Source organism: Nothobranchius furzeri, chromosome 2 (genome assembly GCF_043380555.1).
Source record: "Nothobranchius furzeri strain GRZ-AD chromosome 2, NfurGRZ-RIMD1, whole genome shotgun sequence".
NCBI classification, from domain to species: Eukaryota; Metazoa; Chordata; class Actinopteri; order Cyprinodontiformes; family Nothobranchiidae; genus Nothobranchius; species Nothobranchius furzeri.
This window is the reverse complement of record NC_091742.1, coordinates 41,995,525-42,017,151: the sequence shown is the minus strand read 5'-3', so window position 1 is coordinate 42,017,151 and position 21,627 is coordinate 41,995,525. Positions and strand designations below refer to the sequence as shown.

General features: G+C 41.9%; 1 protein-coding gene across 12 annotated transcripts in view; it reads left to right on the top strand.

Annotated features, from left to right (window-relative positions):
• The window catches only part of tnip1 (TNFAIP3 interacting protein 1), a 194,867-nt gene that overhangs the window by 78,508 nt on the left and 94,732 nt on the right, over positions 1-21,627 (top strand). For 10 of the 12 annotated variants that reach the window (XM_070545720.1, XM_070545723.1, XM_070545717.1 and 7 more), the window contains 4 exons: positions 8-136; positions 215-349; positions 434-559; positions 682-765. In XM_070545720.1, coding sequence (XP_070401821.1) covers positions 8-136; positions 215-349; positions 434-559; positions 682-765 — 474 coding nt within the window. The other 2 variants (XM_070545748.1, XM_070545756.1) reach the window with 2 other exon arrangements.

Here is a 21,627-nt window from a genome sequence, read left to right as displayed (position 1 = left end):
AATTCAGGGAGAGAAAGAGTGTTTAAACTCTGAGACCACTGAGCTGAAGCAGAAGATTCGCTACCTGCAGGATCAGCTGCTGCCCCTTAGCAAACAGAGGGAGTATCAGGAGAAAGAGATCCAGCGCTTAAACAGGGTGGGTGTGAGGAAGGTGTTAAAAGAAGAATGAACCCGTTCCTTCTGTCAGTGTGACATCTAACTTGTGTTTCTTCAGGCCTTAGAGGAAGCCTTAAACCTACACACCCCTTCATCCTCCCAACAACCTCCTGGCCAGGGGAACTTTGCAGATGCAACCAATAACCTTAGAAAACAGGAACTTCTCACTCAAATCGCTGTGCTAAAAGAACAGGCAAGTTATCCAACTAAACATAAAAATTTTTTAAAGTTTTAATACATGTGCTGTTCTGTAACTTCATTTTGTTTGTTACTTCAGGTAAAAATCTTCGAGGAGGATTTTAGAAAAGAACGCAGCGACAGGGAGCGAATGAATGAGGAGAAGGAGGATTTGAGGAGGCAAGTTGAGAGACTTCAGGGCCAGATTACCAATTTGACAAATCAGGTAATTTCTGAAATTTTATTTACACAAACGAGATGGGTTTCGTTTTGTGTGCTAGAACTGAACAATGAAAAAAGTAAGATTTAGTTTTTCTTGTCATTTATTCTTTTGTATTTTTGGTTTAGCTGCATCAGGCACAGAACGAGTGTCAGAGAGAACGCACGGAGAGATGTAAGCTGGAGAGACTACAGATGCAGCATCACAAACAGGTACTGGCTGCAGCTACGGCTTCATGTTGTATACAGAATGCATCAGAAGCAAAAAGAATAGGATGTTTTCGTTCAACCTGATAGGTCAACACTGAGTGTTGTACACCCCCTGGTGGTGGAACGCGGGTTTAGTTAGATTTGTGTATTCAAGTTGATTATTGTCTGAGAGATGGCTGTCCAACGGAGATGAATCTGCTGTGCAAAGCTGAAAGGCAATTTTGAATGAAGACTGGTCACCATGGTGTCATTCACAGCATTATCATGCTAAAATGATGTGTCAGACTCTGAAAATAAACCCGGTCTTAACCTGCAACCCAGGTTCAACACTTTATTTGTATTTAACCCTCCCACTGTCCTATTGGGTGACCCCGCCAGGAAAGTTGACCACTGAGCAGGGTTGATGGTTTATCCCTTTTTTAAACAACACAATGAAAATTTCAGCATTTCTTCTACAGTCTGAACTAAAAATACTTTTTGTTGTCTGGATTTAATTTTTTTTTATCAGACTGAATTACAATAAACTCAAAAACCAGAATACTAGCAGTACTAATTAGGAGAGGCAACTAGGGCTGCCACAAATGATTATTTTAATAGTCAGCTCATCACCAGTTTTTTGGCGAGAAGTTGACAAATCGTGTCATGCCTAAGGTATAGCTTATTGCATCAGGATGCAGCTGCTCAATTATACCCATCATTAAAGTTGAATAATGAATAATGTACAAGTGTGCCTTAGACTGCCCACAATAAAAGGCCACCCTGAAATGTGCTGTTTGATCAAACAGTACAGTGCCACAGACAGGGTTTCCCCCAGCGCTTTATAAGCCTCCGACGGCCGAATCCGCCAGCCTTAACTCATTTTCTGGGGGAAACCCTGCACAGATGTTCTCAACGTTTTGAGGGAGCATGCAATTGGCATGCTTCTACAGTCATGTCTACCAGTGTTGTTGCCCATTAAATGAATGTTCATGTCTCTACCATAAGCTGTCTCCAAAGGCGTTTCAGAGAATTTGGCAGTAGATCCATCTGGCCTCACAACCGCAGACCACGTGTGACCACACCAGCCCAGGACCTTCACATCCACCATGTTCCCCTCCAGGATCGCCTGAGACCAGCCATCTGGACAGCTGCAGCAACAATCAGTTTGCATAACCAGAGAATTTCTGCACAAACTGTCAGAAACCGTCTCAGGGAAGCTCATCTGCATGCTCGTCATCCTCATCGGGGACTGGACCTGCAATCTGTTGTCGTCACCGACTTGAGCGGCGTTGGCGTGTGAACGTTCTTTTCACACTATGACTGAAATGCGACATCAAACTTTTTCCAGTGTGAATGCTCCGTGGCGCCAAAGTGACCCGCATGCACAGAAGACAAGAAGTCAGACTCAGTGGAGCCGAAACCAGGAGCGGTGGAGTTGCAATGTGTAACGATTAAATTTACATATTATTTAATGAACCATAAGACATGAGAGAAAATAGTAAATAATAATAGAAAATATAAAATCAATCTTATGGATCTTTGGGTACTTTTAACCTGAAGATTGGAACTTTTTATTGCAGGGATCATGTAACAACTTCGTATTAACTCAGAGACGAAAGAGAGTCAAGTTTTAAAAGTTTAAAGATTTATTACTAAACAAATTAAAACTAGACTAAAGCTGGGCGTACACTGTGCGACTTTTTCACTTGTAGCACTCGGCTTCAGCTCAAACTGTACGACTTCCGCGCAGGGCAGATCTCACGAGTCATGTGCTCACACTGCACGACCCAGTTCTCGGATGCAACCTGACTGCTCACACTGTACGTCTGGTAGCAACACGTCGGCCCTAAAAATATGCTAAAAATAGCAGTTTTTACACAACACGCCAGACTTTTATTTTATTTTATTTTATTTATCTCAAACCATCAAAAACATCAAATTGCATATGCACTCCCCCATATTCCTGGTGCATAAAAAATTTTAAAATGTGGAATACGATAAACATATGCTGTTGAATGAAACAATACAAAACATAACATACATACTTTCTTGTCTTGTTTTGCCTGTTGTCCTTCAGGAGCGCTGCAGGAGGACACACAGGGATTTATGGGGGTTGGATGAGTAAAACGAAATAAAGAAAGTAAATCTGTGTTTTGTGATCAGTTTAATTTGACATGAACACGACAAACACGCTTTCTTGACAATCTTTGTGAGTAAAAAAACGTGTAGAAACAAAAACAAACAACGTGTGTTATTAGGGAAATAGCGGGCGAGCGGTGTTGATGCATGATTGCGAATGCGCCGTGAGCGGTTCTGATACTTTTTGGGTCGCAGCGCCGCTTCAACAGTGCGATACCCTCACGAGGGACGAGCGAAATATTAAACACGCCAGAAGTCCGTGCGAGCTTACGATTGCTGATCGGTAGCTGGTCACGTGGTGTTAATCGCCTCTCGTAACCCCCTGTACACCACACGACGCTCGGCGCAAAACTCGCCCTGATCTTGTGGATTCTCGCACGAGTGGAAAATCGGCTCAAAAAAGTGAAAAAGTCGCACAGTGTACACCCGGCTTTACTTAAACAATAAATGTATGATGTAACTAAGGTGAAGTGAGACGGAGAATGGTGTAGTGTGTAATGTTGTTCAGAACCAGCAAATCCGTAGAAACGATTAGTTCTGATGGGAGTGAAGATGATGTTTTCGCGCTAAGCTTTGATTTGGAGATACATAACACACAATGAGACGCCATTCTGTCGGTCTACGTACCCTTGGCAGATGTCCCCGTCTAGATTAGGAGGTGTAGAGGTCCAGCTTGGACCTTTCTGGAGCCAACGCCTGTAGAACAGCCGTGGCCGCCGACCAGTCCTGTCTTTGAGATACTCCCAGGTCACGACAGTTTATTGGCATCTAGCGAGACCCAAAACGGGGTCGTGATGGTTCAGTTTTTATTCTGAAAGGAACCGTTGCTTGGTTGGTAAAGTGCAACAGATTTTATCCAGCTTGTCGTTGGTTCTTTCGGCTGAAGAGGAAAGTTACGGATTGGCCACTCCGACAACTTCTCTAGAAAGCTTTGAACTGCAGTTAAAGATGATGTGGGCATAGTTTTATACTTCGGATGTTTTGGTTTATGGTCGAATGAAAAGAGGACAGATTTACCAAGCACCACCAAAACCACGCCTCCGTCAGATCTGGAAGATTCTGATTGGATCAGTAAAAGCAACGTGTCATGTGGCTTAACCTTATGTGTAGTCAGTCTCTAGTGGAAACATTAAAAGTTATATTACTTATTGTATTCTATAGGATTATAATATGAAGTAATTAATATTTTCATTTCACAAATTGGTTCACATTTTATTATTGGCTAACACTTTGTTTGATTAGCTTCTTAAAAATAGAGTTCTTTGATTTATTAAAAAGAAAGAGTCCTTTGTCTTCATTCTTCTCTTGGGCTGGAAAGGAAAACAGTTTAGAAGCAAATGCATGAGACCTTGAGGCAATATCTCATGCAGATTAGATCTTGCTGAGGAGAGGGGGGAAATGACTTTTAGGTGGAAAACCGTCATTTCATTCCGTTACAGATGTAATCCTGATCCTCTGGATAAACTGTCAGTGGAAACAGTTTTAAAAACTGTAAACAGTTTTACTCCTTGTTTCTGCCGTCTCTCCGAAATATTATTCACCGAAAATGTTCCAGTATTAATTCATTCATGGAGAATCCCCCTCTCACAGAGGACCCCCCCCCCCCCCCCCCCTTCTCGGAGACCTGTGAGACACTTCACTTCAGCAGCACCTCTAGCTCGCGTTTACATTATTTCTTGTATTTTTAATTCCTAAACCTAAAACAGGAAGTTCAGTCTCCTGAACCCTTCTGTCAGCGCTTCTCCTCAGGAACATCCAGACAATGTTCGTCCCTGTTGACTCAGTGACGTGGGAGACAGATTTAATGCGACGTGACTGTTCAGACTGCACTCGCTTTCAAAAACATCAGATATATGTCGGAATCAGTACCACATATTCAAGTGACACGGGGCGCATTTAAATAAATCGGATCTGTGCGTTTAGACTGTCTTAAAAAAATCAGATGTGGCTCACATGTAGGGAACAAAGCAGATTTAATGCGCTTTTGCCTGCAGTGTGAACGTAGCCTGAGGCACACTTGTACCTTATTCATGCTGTCTAATCAGCTGTTTTATGCCACACCTGTGAGGTGGGATGGAATAGCTTGGTAAAGGAAAAGTGCTCAGTAACACACATGCAGACAGTTTTCAGAACAATTTTTGAGAGTCGTGGGTGTTTTGTGTATGTAGACACATTTTCAAAAGTTTGATTTCAGCTCATGATATATGGGCGCAAAAACAAAAGTGTTGCGTTTATATTTTTGTTCATTGTATGTTAAAATCAATTTAAAGAAAATTGGGAGGAAGTTTAACTTTTGAGTTAGAAGGTTTTTATTTTATTTTATTTATCTGCTCTTCCCCAAAAAACAATGGACATAAGGAGTTAATAAAAGTCTAAATGAACAGTAGTGGAAGGGTTGGTTAGCTGGTTAGTCAATGAGATCCATCAGCTAGATAGGCTATCATTAAATTCTATTTCAGCCCACAGCAACCTGCTGGTGGTGTTATCACCAAATCTAAAATAAACATCCCAACGTTTTATTGGACAGAACAACACCCCCCATCATCACGTAGATGATTCACCCTTGACCTGTTTTCATGTCTGTATTTCCATCAATGTAAGCTGCAGCTCATGTTAATAAAGGAGATCAGTGTTTGGTGCAGAATGACTTGTAAAACTATAGTTTTTAATTAAAAAATAAAAGAAGAAGGCAGATTTAACCGATTGGTCGTTAACACTTTATAATAATGTTTAGTTATTAAAATTTATAAGTGTTTGGTAAGTCATTTACAGATAAAATGCAAGGTGTTAGATAATGATGTACAAATGATTGATAAATGCTTATAACATTTACAAATACATTTTTAAGTGTTTAGTATGTCATTAACATATCATTTATAAGGTATTAGGTAATATATACAATGTAATTTAGAGGCTGTGATGACAATTACAAATGTTTACATTACGATTAACTAAACAGTCACAAATGCTCTTTTCCACATTTGGTAATGGTTTAAAAATCATGTAAAACTTTCTAAAGTCACAAGTATTGTGGGTTGTATGTAAGATTACAATGCACCAGTAATTTATAAGTGATTAACTAAATAATCATGAATACATTTGTTAATTGATTTTGAACATGTAATCATTTAAATATTGATGAAATATTATAAAACAATCCACACAATTACCTTTTCAGTTTTTTTTAGGATAAAATAGGGTAGAGCTAAAACTGAAATGAATATTCGAATAATTAAATAAAATTTGGGGAATTTTCATTTCATGTATCACTTCTGGGTTATAAAATCTCCTGGTGTGAGTTCCTGGTTCAGTGACAAAGAAAAGCATGCTCGTTCTGCCGCTCAAACAGATAACAGTCAACGTGAGCAACAGCGGCATAAGAATGACAACACCTAGGAAAAATGCCTAAACATTTCCAAAGCCGATAGACAAGAACGCAAGCTTAGCGCTAAATTAGCATTGCACTAAGCTAGGTAGTGGGTGTGTCCAGCAAAGTTGGCTCCTTGCTCTTTCGTCCTGGATGATGTTCCGCCCTTTGACCAGAAGCGTCCAGCCACGGGTCTGTTCCAGCGCATCATCCACGTCTGGATCCTCCTGCAGCAGATCCAGCTGCACTGTTAAAGACTTCCTGCTCACTCAGTTTTAATAAATGATCCAGGAAAAGAGTCACTCAGGTTCATACTGCTCTAACTGTACATAATTGGTCCATACTGGTTTTGATCTGTAACTAATTGTCACATATTATAAATAATCTTGTCCCCTTACCATCTTTTCATTTTCTGTTCATGTAACATGTTCAGAAACATCTCTAATTAATAAAACTGGTGATAAAAGGAATGATCAAATGAGTTATCAGTTAGTATTTGTTTTAGTAAATGTGTTCAAATATTGAACAACTAAATAACATTAACATGATAACAGTAGAATGCCTCTCTCCCAGGAGGACCACCAGGATAAAACTGGAGCAGTGAGCCTCTCCTGACCCTGGACACCTGCAGTCCTAAACAGATAAAATCAGAAATCACAGGTGACAAAAAGGCAATAATGTTTTATATTTATCCACATGAGAAGATAAAAATGTAATTCTTCACACAAACTATTTTTAATTGTTCTTTAAAATGTGTCAGCTGTCAGGCCATACCAAAGACCTTAACAATGGGACCCAACTGAAAGCATAAACAACACTTTCAGAGACTTTTACCAAACTTTGTACTCACCACAGATAAACCCATCAGATAACGAGATCGATGAGATCCTTGACAGGATAACACTTCCTAAATTATCAGACAGCCAAGTTACAGTCCTGGACTCGCCACTAACATCAGCTGAGCTCCATTAAGTAGGGATGCACCGATCAGGTTTTTTTGCTGCCGATACCGATATCAAAGAATGCTGATCACCGATACCGATCACGTGGATTTGCCAGAAATTTTATTTTTTTTTTATACCGTGTCCTGTCTGGCTGTGAAGCAAGCAGAATTGATGTCTGAATGCTGGTGACAAGACTTACAGATTTACTCTCAGGTGGAGCATCAAAGCGTCTGCTTTTAATGTCGCGCCTGATACTTAATACTTAATTGTTATTGTTGTTGAATGCTTTGTAATTCTGACCAGACACGGAGACAGAGGTGAAAGAGAAAGGAAAAGAAAAGGTGGGGAGGGGGGGGTTCCACAAAAATAAACAATGAACAAGAGTCTGCTTCTAGACCTGCAGAAAAAGACAAAAAAAAAGCAAAAGGACAAAAAAAAGGACACAACAACAATACAACAAGATCTAGCTATCACTGCATCGACTTGATGAAAAAATATATAATCAACATTGCTTAACTGAAGAATCACGATGATAAATCACAGTTCATTAAGTGCCCACCATAGTCTTAAGACCTGTGTTTAACGTGCCCAAGCCCATACTTTTGAGAGCACCATGTGAGCACCTGTGTGTGTACACGCGCTTGTTTATTTAAGGTTTTTCTATAGGAGCGTCCAACAGAGAGTGTGAGGGACCACAGATCCGCCCCCCAAAGATGCGCAGGAGACGGGGGGAGCTCCAAGTCCCAGAGATCCAGGCGCTGCCCCAGAACACAGGAACCCCAAGGAGACTGCAACCAGAAATGCCCCCGCCCCCCTCGAGAGGCACAGAGGATCGCCCCGGGGGGCCACAACCAGCAGCCGGCAGAGTCCCGGGAGACATCAGCGGCAAGCCCACAGGCCCGCCCGCAGCCTCCCACCCCCTAGCCGGCCGAGCCCGGGACCCAGCGACCCGGGACCCAGGGGCGACCACCCCCGCCGGGGACCCAGCAGAGCCCAGGGACCCAGACCCCACCAGGCAGCCACCGGGATCTATCAGGCAGATGCCAAAATCTTAAACCTCCAGACCCGGTTGCCACGAACACTCAGGCAGACCATGGCACAACCCCTCACACCAGGTGTGGCAGGGGGAGGGGGGACAAAGATCTACAGGTGCTGGCCAGTAAATTAGAATATCATCAAAAGGTTGAAGATATTTCAGTAATTCCATTCAAAACGTGAAACTTGTACATTATATTCATGCAATGCACACAGACCAATGTATTTCCAATGTTCATTACATTTAAATTTGATATTCATAAGTGACAACTAATGAAAACTCCAAATTTGGTATCTCAAAAAATTAGAATATTCTGAAAAGGCTGAATATAGAAGACACCTGCTGCCACTCTAATCAGCTGATTTACTCAAAACACCTGCAAAGGCCTTTAAAAGGTCCCTCAGTCTTGTTTTGAAGGCACCACAATCATGGGGAAGACTTCTGACTTAACAGCTGTCCAAAAGACAATCATTGACACCTTGCACAAGGAGGGCAAGACACAAAAGGTGATTGCTAAAGAAGCTGGCTGTTCGCAGAGCTCTGTGTCCAAGCACATTAACAGACAGGCGAAGGGACGGAAAAAATGTGGTAGACAAAAGTGTACAAGCTCTAGGGATAACCGCACCCTGCAGAGAATTGTGACGACAAACCCATTCAAAAATGTGGGGGAGATCCACAAAGAGTGGACTGCAGCTGGAGTCAGCGCTTCAAGAACCACCACGAGGAGACTCATGAAAGACATGGGATTCAGGTGTCGCATTCCGTGTGTCAAGCCACTCTTGAACAAGAAACAGCGCAAGAAGCGTCTCGCCTGGGCCAAGGACAAAAAGGACTGGACTGATGCTGAGTGGTCCAAAGTTATGTTTTCTGATGAAAGCAAGTTCTGCATTTCCTTTGGAAATCAAGGACCCAGAGTCTGGAGGAAGAGCGGAGAAGCACAGAATCCACGTTGCATGAGGTCCAGTGTAAAGTTTCCACCGTCAGTGATGGTGTGGGGTGCCATGTCATCTGCCGGTGTTGGCCCATTCTGTTTCCTGAGGTCCAGGGTCAATGCAGCCGTCTACCAGGAAGTTTTAGAGCACTTCATGCTTCCTGCTGCTGACCAACTTTATGGGGATGCAGACTTCACCTTTCAACAGGACTTGGCACCTGCACACAGTGCCAAAACCACCAGCACCTGGTTCAAGGACCATGGTATCCCTGTCCTTGATTGGCCCGCAAACTCGCCTGACCTTAACCCCATAGAAAATCTATGGGGTATTGTGAAGCAGAGGATGCAATACGCTAGACCCAACAATGCAGAGGAGCTGAAGACGACTATCAGAGCAACCTGGGCTCTCATAACACCTGAGCAGTGCCACAGACTGATCGAGTCCATGCCACGCCGCATTACTGCAGTTATTGAGGCAAAAGGAGCCCCGACTAAGTATTGAGTGCTATACATGCACATTCTTTTCATGTTCATTCTTTTCAGTTGGCCAACATTAGAGAAACAAACATTTTTTCATTGGCCTTTAGAATATTCTAATTTTCTGAGATACCAGATTTGATGTTTTCATTGGTTGTCACCTATAAATATCAAAATTAAACGTAATAAACATTGGAAATACATTGGTCTGTGTGCATTGCATGAATATAATGTACAAGTTTCACGTTTTGAATGGAATTACTGAAATATTTTCAACCTTTTGATGATATTCTAATTTACTGGCCAGCACCTGTATATCATCAAGAGAAGTTCCAGGAGAGGGGAGGAGTCAAAGGCCCCACCTGACATATACAGTCATACACAAACACAGTCACACACTCCCTCCCTCATGCTCACACATGCACATACAACCCAAGACTTACAAAAATACCCACCGGACACCCACTCATGCTCCCCATACACACCCTATTCACTCTGGTCCCGGTACTGCTGCACATTGGGTACAACCATCACCGCTATCCAGAGTTTGACCCTTTCTGCTGGGGTGCTGATGAGCAGGCTCCCCCGCCCAACGCTGAGCGCAGCAACCCACCACCCCAGACCCCAAAAAGACGGCCAGATCTCCCTCCTAGCCTCCCGCCCCAGGAAGCCTAGCAACAGCAGAGGTGGCTAAGACCCCTAGTCTCCCTCCGCCTGCTCCAATATAGTGTTGTGTGATCATGAGGTGTATTCCATGGCTGTGGTGAGTGGGCAGTGCGGGCATCATCTGGCCTATGCCAGCTGATGCCACCACACCACTCCACTTACACCCGCAGCCATCAGTGTCTTAAGTGCAGTTTAAAATTGGAAGTGGGCACCGGCACCCGGGAGGAGGCTGAGACATCCCCCTGCCAAATGCTGTTGAATGTGCTCACTCCCAAGGCCCTAAGTGTGTGTTTGAGTGGAATGTCGTCAGTGGAAGTGTATAAGGTGCAAATAAAATTGGGGGGCAGGTTGCCAGGGGAATGCGGAAATGGGGTCCATACCCACACTCCCTGACTTGCCCACCCCCCAAGGTCCTATGTGTATGTTTGTGTGATGATGTGAGGGAGCAGGAGGAGAGAAATATGCGGGGATGGGGAGGAATGGCTGGTTGGGCTTAGCCCTCCAGGGAGCCAGCTCCCCTACTGGCCCCAATAGGCACCTCTGTTTTCAAACTGCCACCCAGGGCATGGAGACCCCAGCCCTATCCTGCCAGGGCCCAAAGCAGCAGCATTACAGAGCCTCACGGAGTCCGAGGGCACCAACCCAGCCCCACCCCAGCAGAATATCTATTCCCATCCCTGCATTTGCACAACTTCCAGAATATATAAGACATGGGACATCCAGGTAAGGTTGGGTCCTCCCCCTCCTGGACCTCCCCCTCCCCTGTGATGGAACGGCAGAGGATCCAAGGTCTACCTGAGGCCCCCGAACCTGGGCCAGGCACTGCTGCATGTTCCTGCCTTCTTCCCGGCAGCATACATGTCAGGACCCGACCCCCAAGTTCCCGCCCAGATCCCCACACGGGGCCGGCCACCCCAAACCCCGAGCCCCCAGGCCCCCACCCACACTCACCCAGGGGCATTGCAGCCGCCAGGCAGTGACCCATGGCCGCCGCCAAGATCCCCAAGGGGCCCCACTCACAACCGCCAGCAGTCCACCCCCCGAGGCAACCCAAGCACCTCCAGAGGGGGGCAACAGCCCCCCAGTCCCAGACACCCCCAGTGAACCCACCTCCAGGGAACATCCGGATACTCCAAACTCAGACCCCCCCCCCCCACACACACACACACCATCCCGCAGGACAACATCAACGGCCCCCCACCCTCGCTATGTGATGGAACCGATCAAAGGAGCCCAGAGAGATTCATCTGAAGTGGAAGCAGAGGCTATATCAAGTGCAATATGATCTAACAAAAGATTTCTATACTGGTTAATGCAGAGAGTTTCTCTATTTTTCCAATTCAAGAGGATAGTTTTCTTAGCGAAGCATATGGCAGTCAGAACCACGTGAACCAAAGATGTTTCAATCGGGACATCGTCCAGGTTTCCCATTAAACAAAGAGAGGGGGAAGTTGGGATATGACATTTCAGACATTTTGACAGATCCTCACACACTCTACCCCAAAATTCCTGGACAGGTGGGCAGGACCACAGTGCATGAATGTAATTGTCAGGAATGTTGTTTGTGCAGTGTGTACAGGTGTCAGACGACACAAACCCCATCTTGAACATCCGATGACCTGTATAGTGTACTCTGTGCCAGAAATTTTCTACAACATTATGAGTGCTACAAACTACATAATCTGGGAATAAAGGAAATGTAATCTAATCTAAAATGGTCTGTATTAGGGTTGTCACGCTGTGAAAATTTAACCTCACGGTTATTGTGACCAAAATTACCACGGTTTTCGACATTATAGCGGTATTTTTTTAAACGTGTTATATTTTCACACAACTACATAAACCCTGCATGTCAGGAAAATATTGTCCTCGGTTTGTCTAAATTTTGCCTAAAATGTGTTATTTTGTAATTATGTTGTTTATTTGTTTACGTTTTCCCTTTAGTCTTTAAAATACCAATATTTGCCCATAACTTCTTATTTCATGTCTGTTTGATGTCATCATTTAAAAATATTAGATCAGATGATACTCAGTACTCAACTAGCCTTCTAATCAGATACTTTTTTACCCTTACTTGAGTAATAAACCCTATATCAGGAAAATATTGTCCTCGGTTTGTGTCCTTCCAGTGAGCTTTGCAGATGTGGGAAAATGTCATCAGGCAGTAATCATTGTTAAATTCATAATTATTCTCGGAGAGAGACCAACTCTTATCTGCCCCTGGGAGCCCCGTAATGCATAGCGTCATTTCAACATGGGGGTGTCCGCGACACGGTTTATATGCAGGTAGCGGCGCTGTGGCTGCTTTATATAGCGACTCGTTGTATTCTCCCTCAACCCAAATCCTCGGATCACGCATTTTAGCTAAAACGCTAACGTTAGCTTGCCTTGCGTTGACTGTAGAGTTGTGGGTGATGGTCATGCAGATGTGTCATGAGATTTAAAGCGTTGCTGCCTTTCACAGACACTTTTTCTGCACGTGCTGCAAACAGGATAGCCGTCTTCTATAAACTACCTCGGCATTCTTCAAATATCAAAAAAATGCCCGTACTTCCGACTTTGTCTTCTTTGAGGGATGATAAATGTCCTCCTGAGCGCTGCCGTCTCTTCCTTTGGCCATTATTTCAGCTTTAGCTTCAAGAAAGTTTTGGTTGTAAACAACAAAGCGTGCATGTGCCGCCGGCAACTTCAGCCGATGATACGGTGGCTGGTAAGGGTCACCGCGCCTACACCGCAGCCACGGTAAACCCACCAAGATAATATAGTTTTTAAAAAAACAAGACGGTTATTATTGTCAACTTTGTTTTTTACCGGGGTTTACCGCTACACTGGTTACCGTGACAACCCTACGGCTGATCGGTCTGCTTTGATCTATTTTGAAAATTCCGATCAAAACCGATAGGGGCGCTATCGGCCGATTACGATCAAATGCCGATCCATCGGTGCATCCCTACCCTTAAATCCATGACTAATAGGAAAGCTCCAGGTCCAGACGTGTTCCCAGTAGAGTTCTACAAAGAATTCTGGATCATTCTGGATCCAATATTTTTCAGAATGGTGAGGGATATCGAAGAGAGCGGCAGATTACAGCCAAACATGAACTCAGCCAATATTAGTCTCTTGTTAAAACCAGGCAAAGACCCTGCATTTCCTACCAGCTATCGCCCAATTTCCCTTATTAAAGTTGATCTCAAAATAATTTGTAAAGCCCTGGCAAAAAAATTTGAGAAGGTAACCCCCTTCATAATACACCCTGACCAAACTGGTTTCATTAAGGGTAGACAGTCATCCACAAACTCACTTAGATTACTTAATTTGATAGATTTCTCTTACAGTAGAAACATAGAAACTAGTATATATATATATTTTTTTATCTTTATTTCATTCAATAAAAAATAACACAACAGATACTAAACAATATTCATGAAAACAATATATATTTGAATGAAAGGGAGCAGATAGAAGAAAAATCTTATTATTTCTGCCCCCTTTTTAAACTTAAATATCAATTTATATTTGTGCAGTCCCTCACCAGTTCTTTCAGTCCCGTAACTGTTCACATTTGTTAATTATTATGTCCACATCAATTGTCCGTTGTCATATCCACTCAACACACGTGATTTAATGTGTAGACTGAACACTTTTAGAGTTCTTGACTAATTCCATTCTCTGTCCAGGCAATTCCACAACTTCACACCATTCACAGATATGCTCATTTCCTTCATTCTTCTTCTAAATCTAGGTTTTTTGAAGATTTCAAATCCCTTCAACGAATAAATGCTATCTCTCTTTTCAAATATATGCTGAATATTCTTTGGCAATGTACCTTTATTTGCTTTATACATTATATGCAATATTCTCCAGTTGACCAAATCATGAAATTTAATTACTTTATATTTTATAAATAATGGGTTAGATGGAGCTGTACTATGAGTGTTGTCTATAATTCTCATTGCTCTTTTCTGCAAAACAAACAAAGGTTGTGTATACGTTCTATATGCAGTTCCCCAGATTTCTACACAATAATTTAAGTATGGCAGAATCAGTGCATTGTATAGTAATAACAATCCTTCACTATTTAGTACAAACTTTACGCTATATAATACTGCAATGGCTTTGGCCACTTTACCTTTTATATAGCCTATATGTGATTTCCAGCTTAGAGCTTCATCAATCATTACTCCCAAAAATTTGATTTCTTTTACCCTTTGAATTTCCATGTTATCTATTTTTAATATTACGTCTATATTTTCTTTGTCACTAAATATAGACAAAGATGCAGAAAAGGCTTTTGATAGAGTTAACTGGAAGTTCTTATTTGCAACTTTACGTAAATTTGGTTTTGGGAACTTCTTCATAAACTGGCTACAAACATTATACAGTTTTCCAACTGCACGTGTCAGGACGAACGACCAAATATCAGCTAGCTTCTGTCTTCAGAGGGGGACCAGGCAGGGATGCCCACTCTCCCCCTCACTGTTTGCTATCTTTATCGAACCACTAGCGGCAGCAATTAGGCAAACAACAGATATTAAAGGGATAAAGTGTAAGAAAATAGAACATAAGATCAGTCTTTATGCAGATGATGTTTTACTCTTTCTCCAGAATTCTCAATCGTCTCTCTCCCAAGCAATAGAACTGATAAACTCTTTTTCAAAAGTTTCAGATTACTCTATAAACTGGTTAAAATCCACAGTTCTACCAATTAATTTCTCATTTGTCAATTTACTTAATACACAATTGGAGTCAGGGAATATCACATACCTGGGAATTAATGTCTCTCCCAAGTTAGCAGATCTAACCAAACTAAACTACATCCCACTTTTAAAGAAAGTGGAAGATGATCTTGCAAGATGGAAATCCTTACCGATATCACTCATGGGGAGAGTTGCTATAATTAAAATGATGGTCTTACCCAGAATAAATTACTCATTTTCAATGATCCCAAACAAACCACTTGCTGACTGGTTTAGATCTCTGGACTCCTCAATTACCAAATTCCTTTGGCAGGATAAACCTCCACGAATTAGCTTAAAAACGCTTCAGAAGACCAAAGGCAGAGGAGGACTGGATCTACCCAACTTTTATTATTATTTCTTAGCCAACAGGCTGCAATATATACCAAGATGGTTGCAAGATAACCCACTAGACCCTGGGGGTGCACGAGCTGCCGCTAGGGGGTGCGCGAGGTGAAAAGTGTAATGGCTGCGGAGCTCAGAGAAGTCTGTCAAAAGTCACCATTAGCGTAGCCAGAAACTCATTTGTGGGTGGGCCTAAGAAAATGTAAGTGGGCCCAATAAACGTAATTGAAAACAAGTATATTTTGCTTGTGTGTGTGTGTCCTCCGCACATGCCCTAGCTCAGGGGTCGGCAATCCGCGGCTCTGGAGCCGCATGCGGCTCTTCCATCCATCTGATGCGGCTCTCTGTGCTTGTAAAATAATGAATGGATGTTTAAATAAAATGCTTTATATTTTACTGCATAAATTTTACATCTATATGCCAATTCTAAATGTAAAGATTGTCTGCGTAAACCTGAACAGGTCCAACCCGGTCTACTGTGAGACTACTACACTACTACTGTGTAATTGTTTTGCTTTGGTGAAGCGCCTCATGATATTTATCTTGAGAGCCGCTATATAAAAGATTATTTTCTTTCTTTCTTTAATAAAAATGCTTCTTTGCTCTTTTGTCCTTAAAACAAATAAGAAGCTGAATTCACTAAAGAAACACACACACAAACGGGAATAACTACAGGACCTGCCATAGAAGCTCCTCCTGGCTGATTTCTGCCTATAATGTAATTTTAAAAAACAAATAAACAAACGAATAATGTCTTTGAACAGAATTGCTTTAAGCTTTTTAGGTTTTTACGGTTATTTTTTTTAAACAAACTTGCATTCAAAACTTCTGTTGAAATTCAGCGGCTGGCATGCTGGAATAGCCTTGCTCTGTGCGGATACACCAGACCCATCCTCGACATTTGGGTGGAGTGAGGACGCAAGAATGAGCATTCATGGAATTTGGACAATACTGTTTGCTGCGCTGTGACGTCTTCGACCTAAAAAGTCGTCCTCACTAGCATCTTGCCCCTGGAATTGGATACACCCAGGTCCCTGGTCTCGCAAAACATCGCCTTGCTTATAGGAAGACTAAGTCTCCTCCCCTTTCAGTCGGCTCATGGGTCCCTGGAAGAACATAAAAAGTATGGGTGTTTCGACCATGCCTGTCACGTACTTAAAGATTCACGAGCTTGTAAAAATTTGTAATTATGCTAATTTCGATTTGTAGTTTTTCTGACTACAAATCAGACATTGGCACTTTGCATATATGACATTACCATAGAATCTCGTCTCCCCTAGCGTAGCTGCAACTTACCAAATGGCCATATTTTTGGTAGTTCTTTCCTTCTGAAGGAAGTTTTTGAGGTTCCCTGAACCTTTTCCTTCAGTTTTTTTCCGTCTCTGGTTTGATGACATTGCTTTTGTGAAGCGCATTTGTAGTCCTGGACTTATTTTCACACAACACCAAAAATAATGTTTATAATAAACTAATAAAAAGATAACAAGAAACAATATCCATAATTCTTTTTCTGCAAGTTTTCTTCTTAAAAGGAACTCCGGCTACGAGGACGTGTGTGCCCTAATAAGCCACAAGCATTCTGTTGTGCCAAACTATGTTGTTAGAAACACACAAAATATTGCTGTTTATTTGTAAATCTATAATATTTAGTACATTTTTTGACATGCGTAGGACGCCACGTTTTCCACACGCTGTGCACTCTGGGGGCGATGACGTATACTGGTTGCAGTTGGAAGAATAGTTATTGACGTTAGTGTTTGTTTACGTGCTCACCGTATTAATTATTAAGTAAAATGCCGCATTGTGCTGCTTTTGGATGTAATTTCCAGTCAAAGGGCAACAAGGGGAGTGATGTGAGTTTACAGCTTTCCCACTGGCAAGAAGAGGATAAAGCAGTGGGAAGATGCCTGTGGACGGACACAACTTCCCAAAGATCCACGGCTGCGTTCCCAACATTTTTCTCCTGATGCGTTTGAGGCTAATAGTTGACCACAACTACTGAAAGAGCTCACCAGAGCGGCTGGGTATAAGAGAAGGTGGAAACTAAACGCTTTAGCGACCATTTTCCCACACAAGGAGCCTAAACGCCCTCGGAGCGACAAGAGACGCTGGACGCTCTCCTGAGCCGACAACCCGCTCCTGCAGCTGCCGCTTCTGTCACGTTCAGCGAACCATTGGACACGCCACTCGTCACGGATGAAGCTGAACGTTCACCTCTCCCGTCAGTAAAACAAGCAGGAAGTGTAGCAACACGGCGTTGTCCACATATATAATATCTGCAACAATGATTAAAGTAGTTTCACTGAATATCCTGATCATCTATGAAGCACACGACAGCTCTTGATGCTAAAATTCTCCTAAATCATAACTGAATACGTTTGCTCACACGATGGCTTACTGTTAACTTCTGCTGACAAACATGTGAGCTCTTAACAACAAACAGTCTCCCTCCCAGTTACCATGGAGACGCATTTGCCGCACATGCACCACCGGTTCTGTCCTACACTCGCATGTTGATGCTCGTTTTGTGAAACATGGTCAGTGATGTCATCATTAATGTTTCACTGGTTCAAATTGAAACGGCTGAACAGATGACACGTTGATGTCACTGAACAGCCACTACAGGGTCCCAAAGACGGCTGGTGCACCCAAGGTACATCCATATGACGTCACTACCCAGAGTGCATTGCGACGCTAACAACAATGGCGACCTACGAGTTAAACTATTTTTACAAATTTTATAAAAATGAAGACATTAAAAAGGTTTTTACACCACTTTAATATAACTGATACTAACATTTATCTTTTAAGAACTACAAGGTTTTTTAACCTGGGTTCCTTTTAACAAAATAGTGTTCTAAATTAATTTTAAAATGTCAAATCTTTTATAGTGAATACTTAGGGAAAAAAAACATCATCGACTTTAATCTCTGAAAATAAGTCCAATCTAGTCTTTGAATTTGGATATTTTTTCTCAAAAATCTGAGAATAAATAATCGAGGCTTTAGATCAATTTTCTCAGTATTTCTTTCAATGTGCTTTAAAAATGACTTTAGATGATTGCATGTGAAAAAACACTACCAACACCTTGTCTGTGAATCTTTTTTGGTTTTAGCACTTACGTGTTTAATTAGTGGGAAACCTGCTTTTGGCCAGTATGTTTGTGACGCATGGATTTTCTGCACCGTTTCCTATCTGACTTCTCACTGACATAAAAAATGTTTGGATGCATCTCTATCTGCATGGATTCACCCAACTGTCAGCGCTTCTGATCGCTGGTTGATCAGAAGCTGCAGCTATAAATCATTCCGGGAGAGTGCACGGTGTTGGAGAGGTCATCTCTTTTTCCATGTTCTTGCTGGCCTGACAGTAGCTGATTGTGCTGTTTGTACAGTGATGGCACGCCTCACGGCAGTAATGCACTTTTTGGAGAGACTGTGTCCTTGTGTGTAAAATGTTTTCCTTGTGGAGCGCTTTCTGCGCTTCGGGTTGTTTGTGCTGGGGAGGACTGTGAATGGCTAGTGTTTACTTGGAGATGGACAGATACATGTATTTTTTTTTTTTTTTTTTAGAAGTCTCAGATCTGGTTTAATTAATGACCGGGAAAAACAACAAAGTCCTGGTGCTGAGAGGTTTGATGGTTCGTGTGTGCGCTCCACTCACTCCAGACCTGCGTTACAGTCCTTCCTCCCAGTCACGGCTTTCTGCACACAATTTATGCTAGATGCATTCTTGAAATGTCAGACTGTCCATGTGGGGCACGTGAAAATGCATGACTGTCCCAACAAAACATAAAATATTTTTGTTCTCAAAAATGATTAGGTAATAGTTTCATTTTCAAGTAAGCATTGATGCAACTGTAACTCAAAAGGCAACACGATAAATAAAGGTGAGATCGAGGTTAGTGGTGACTTGTGCTATTTTTAGAACATGCCCAGCGGACATGACCCCGAGAGCAACGTTGGTGACACTTGCTGTAGAGTATTGGACACATAATAATTTAGACTTAAACATATTGTCAATTCATCAAAATATGATTATGTATAACTTATAAAATTACAAAGTCATTTTTTTAGCCAGAAAAGATTAACTTTATTCAAAGAAGATATGTAAGAAATCTTGCATCTTCTGCAGCATTTTGATGTCTGGTGATATACCACAGGATAAGTTAAAAAATATTGGGTCAACATCATAGATTCCATATCCGCACCTGCACCATGATGTCATCATGGTCTGACTGTATGAGCATGGCCTGTAAGTTGCAAAGTTATCTTCTGGTCATTTTGATGAAAGACATGTCCTTTTGGTATGTTACAGTAACAAAGTGTTGCAGAACGTTGAACAATTATATGTGATCTAGGACAAGTGAGAATCAGGTGGTTTACAGGGAAGAGCTTCAGATCATCAGATAGAAATCTAACATCAGAATCAGAATCAACAGTATTGTGCGTGCCTCAGCATCCTGAAGCATAGACATTTGTCTACGCAGTACAGCCTGTCCAACATTATACACACAAAACAGAGATGCAGGCAGACCACGAGAGCGTCCATCAAGGCATATGATGGAATGGGCCTGATCAGCTATGAGATGTTTCCTGGTCGATCTATGGCTGGAGGGTTCAAATCAGGAATTTCCCACAAAGGTTCAAATCTTCATATATTGACTTTGTTTGACAAACTGGTGGGTAAAAAATAAATAACCTGAAAAGGGTTTATAAATATGGGGATGCTTTTTATTTCACCAATTTTTAATGTTCAAAATCAATCAAATGTGTTAATGATAATTTAAAAATGTTTAGTTAATCATTTATAAATGACTGGTGCGTCACAATTCTATGTGTAACCAATGACGATTGTGACTTTAGAAAATTTGATAAAATCTGTAAACATGAGTGTTTGTAAATGTCTACCTAATCAATATTTAAGCATTTGTAAAGGTCAACTCAATCTTTTACAAAAAAAAATTATGTATATTATCTAATACCCTGTAAAAGATCTGTTAATGACTCACTAAACACATTTTATTTTATTTTTTAAACATTGCGTAGTAGATTTGTTTTTACCATTTTTTTTGCTGTCAAGATTTGGCTAACGATGTAGCCTTCCTCAGAGCACTGCCGACGCTATTTCCCTCTCCTGTTTATCTGCGGGCAGCAGATGTCACCTTCTACTGCCCGCTCCCTCCACACCGATGATAAGGTCCCATGAGTTGCAGTTCATCATCTCTGTTGATGGTCCATATCTCCTTATTTCTATCACTTCTTTAATCCATCTTTTGTATTTTTGTTCTTCTGTGTTTAGTCACCATGTGCTGTCCCAGTTTTTTTTATAAGATTTTCTCTTTTGCAGTGGTCCATTACGGCTGACTTCTTTATTGTGCTTTCTGTTTCTTGTTTTATCGCTCTTATGTGTCTTTGACTTGTTTCTTTCTCACACTCCTTTCTGTGTTTTATTTTTTGTGTGTTGAGTTGGTGTCCAGTTTGTCCTAAGTACTGTATGTTTTATTGCAGAGTTTGCATGGGATTTCATATTTGACTCCGCATTTCTGTCTTTGTAATATATCTTCTTTTGGGTGTACCAGTCATTTTTGACTGTATGGTTTTGTTGGTTCTGACGGTGATCTGAGCTCCAGAAATCCGCATTTCATTTTTTAAACCCCACCACGGGTCTCAGGAGCCCAGCGCGGACCTCCCTGTCCCGGTACCGACCGACATGGGCTACAGAAGTCCGACTTTTCAGCTGCAGGAAAGCCTTCCGGCACGGAGATAGAGGCGTTGTCTCTCTTATCTGGAAACCCGGGGACTCGGATGTCCAGACAGGCTGGAGTTGGTACAGCCTTCACACACACTAGTTTATCAACATGAACACAACCCAACACTAGTAAACACACACACTGACTGGATCACATGACCTCTCTACCCTAAAACTAGCCACTCTCCACAATGAGCTGAGGCAGCCGAGCTTCTAACTCCCTTTGGTTACGTCAGAGGTTCACATTTAGAAACAAGAGCCTTTTTAAAAGCTTTGCTGAGAAAGGCCACTTTTTACTAGAAAAACTGCTGTAAATGAAATATCCATGATAAACATTTCTAATGGGATTAATTTGGACAGCATTTTATATGCATTAGAAAAAAAGTGACCTGCAATTTGCTCTTTAATATAAGTGTTTGAATTATTTATTCTCCAGATGACTAAGTGGACCATATTCTGTGACTTACAGTAACAAATTTGGGTACCTGCAATAA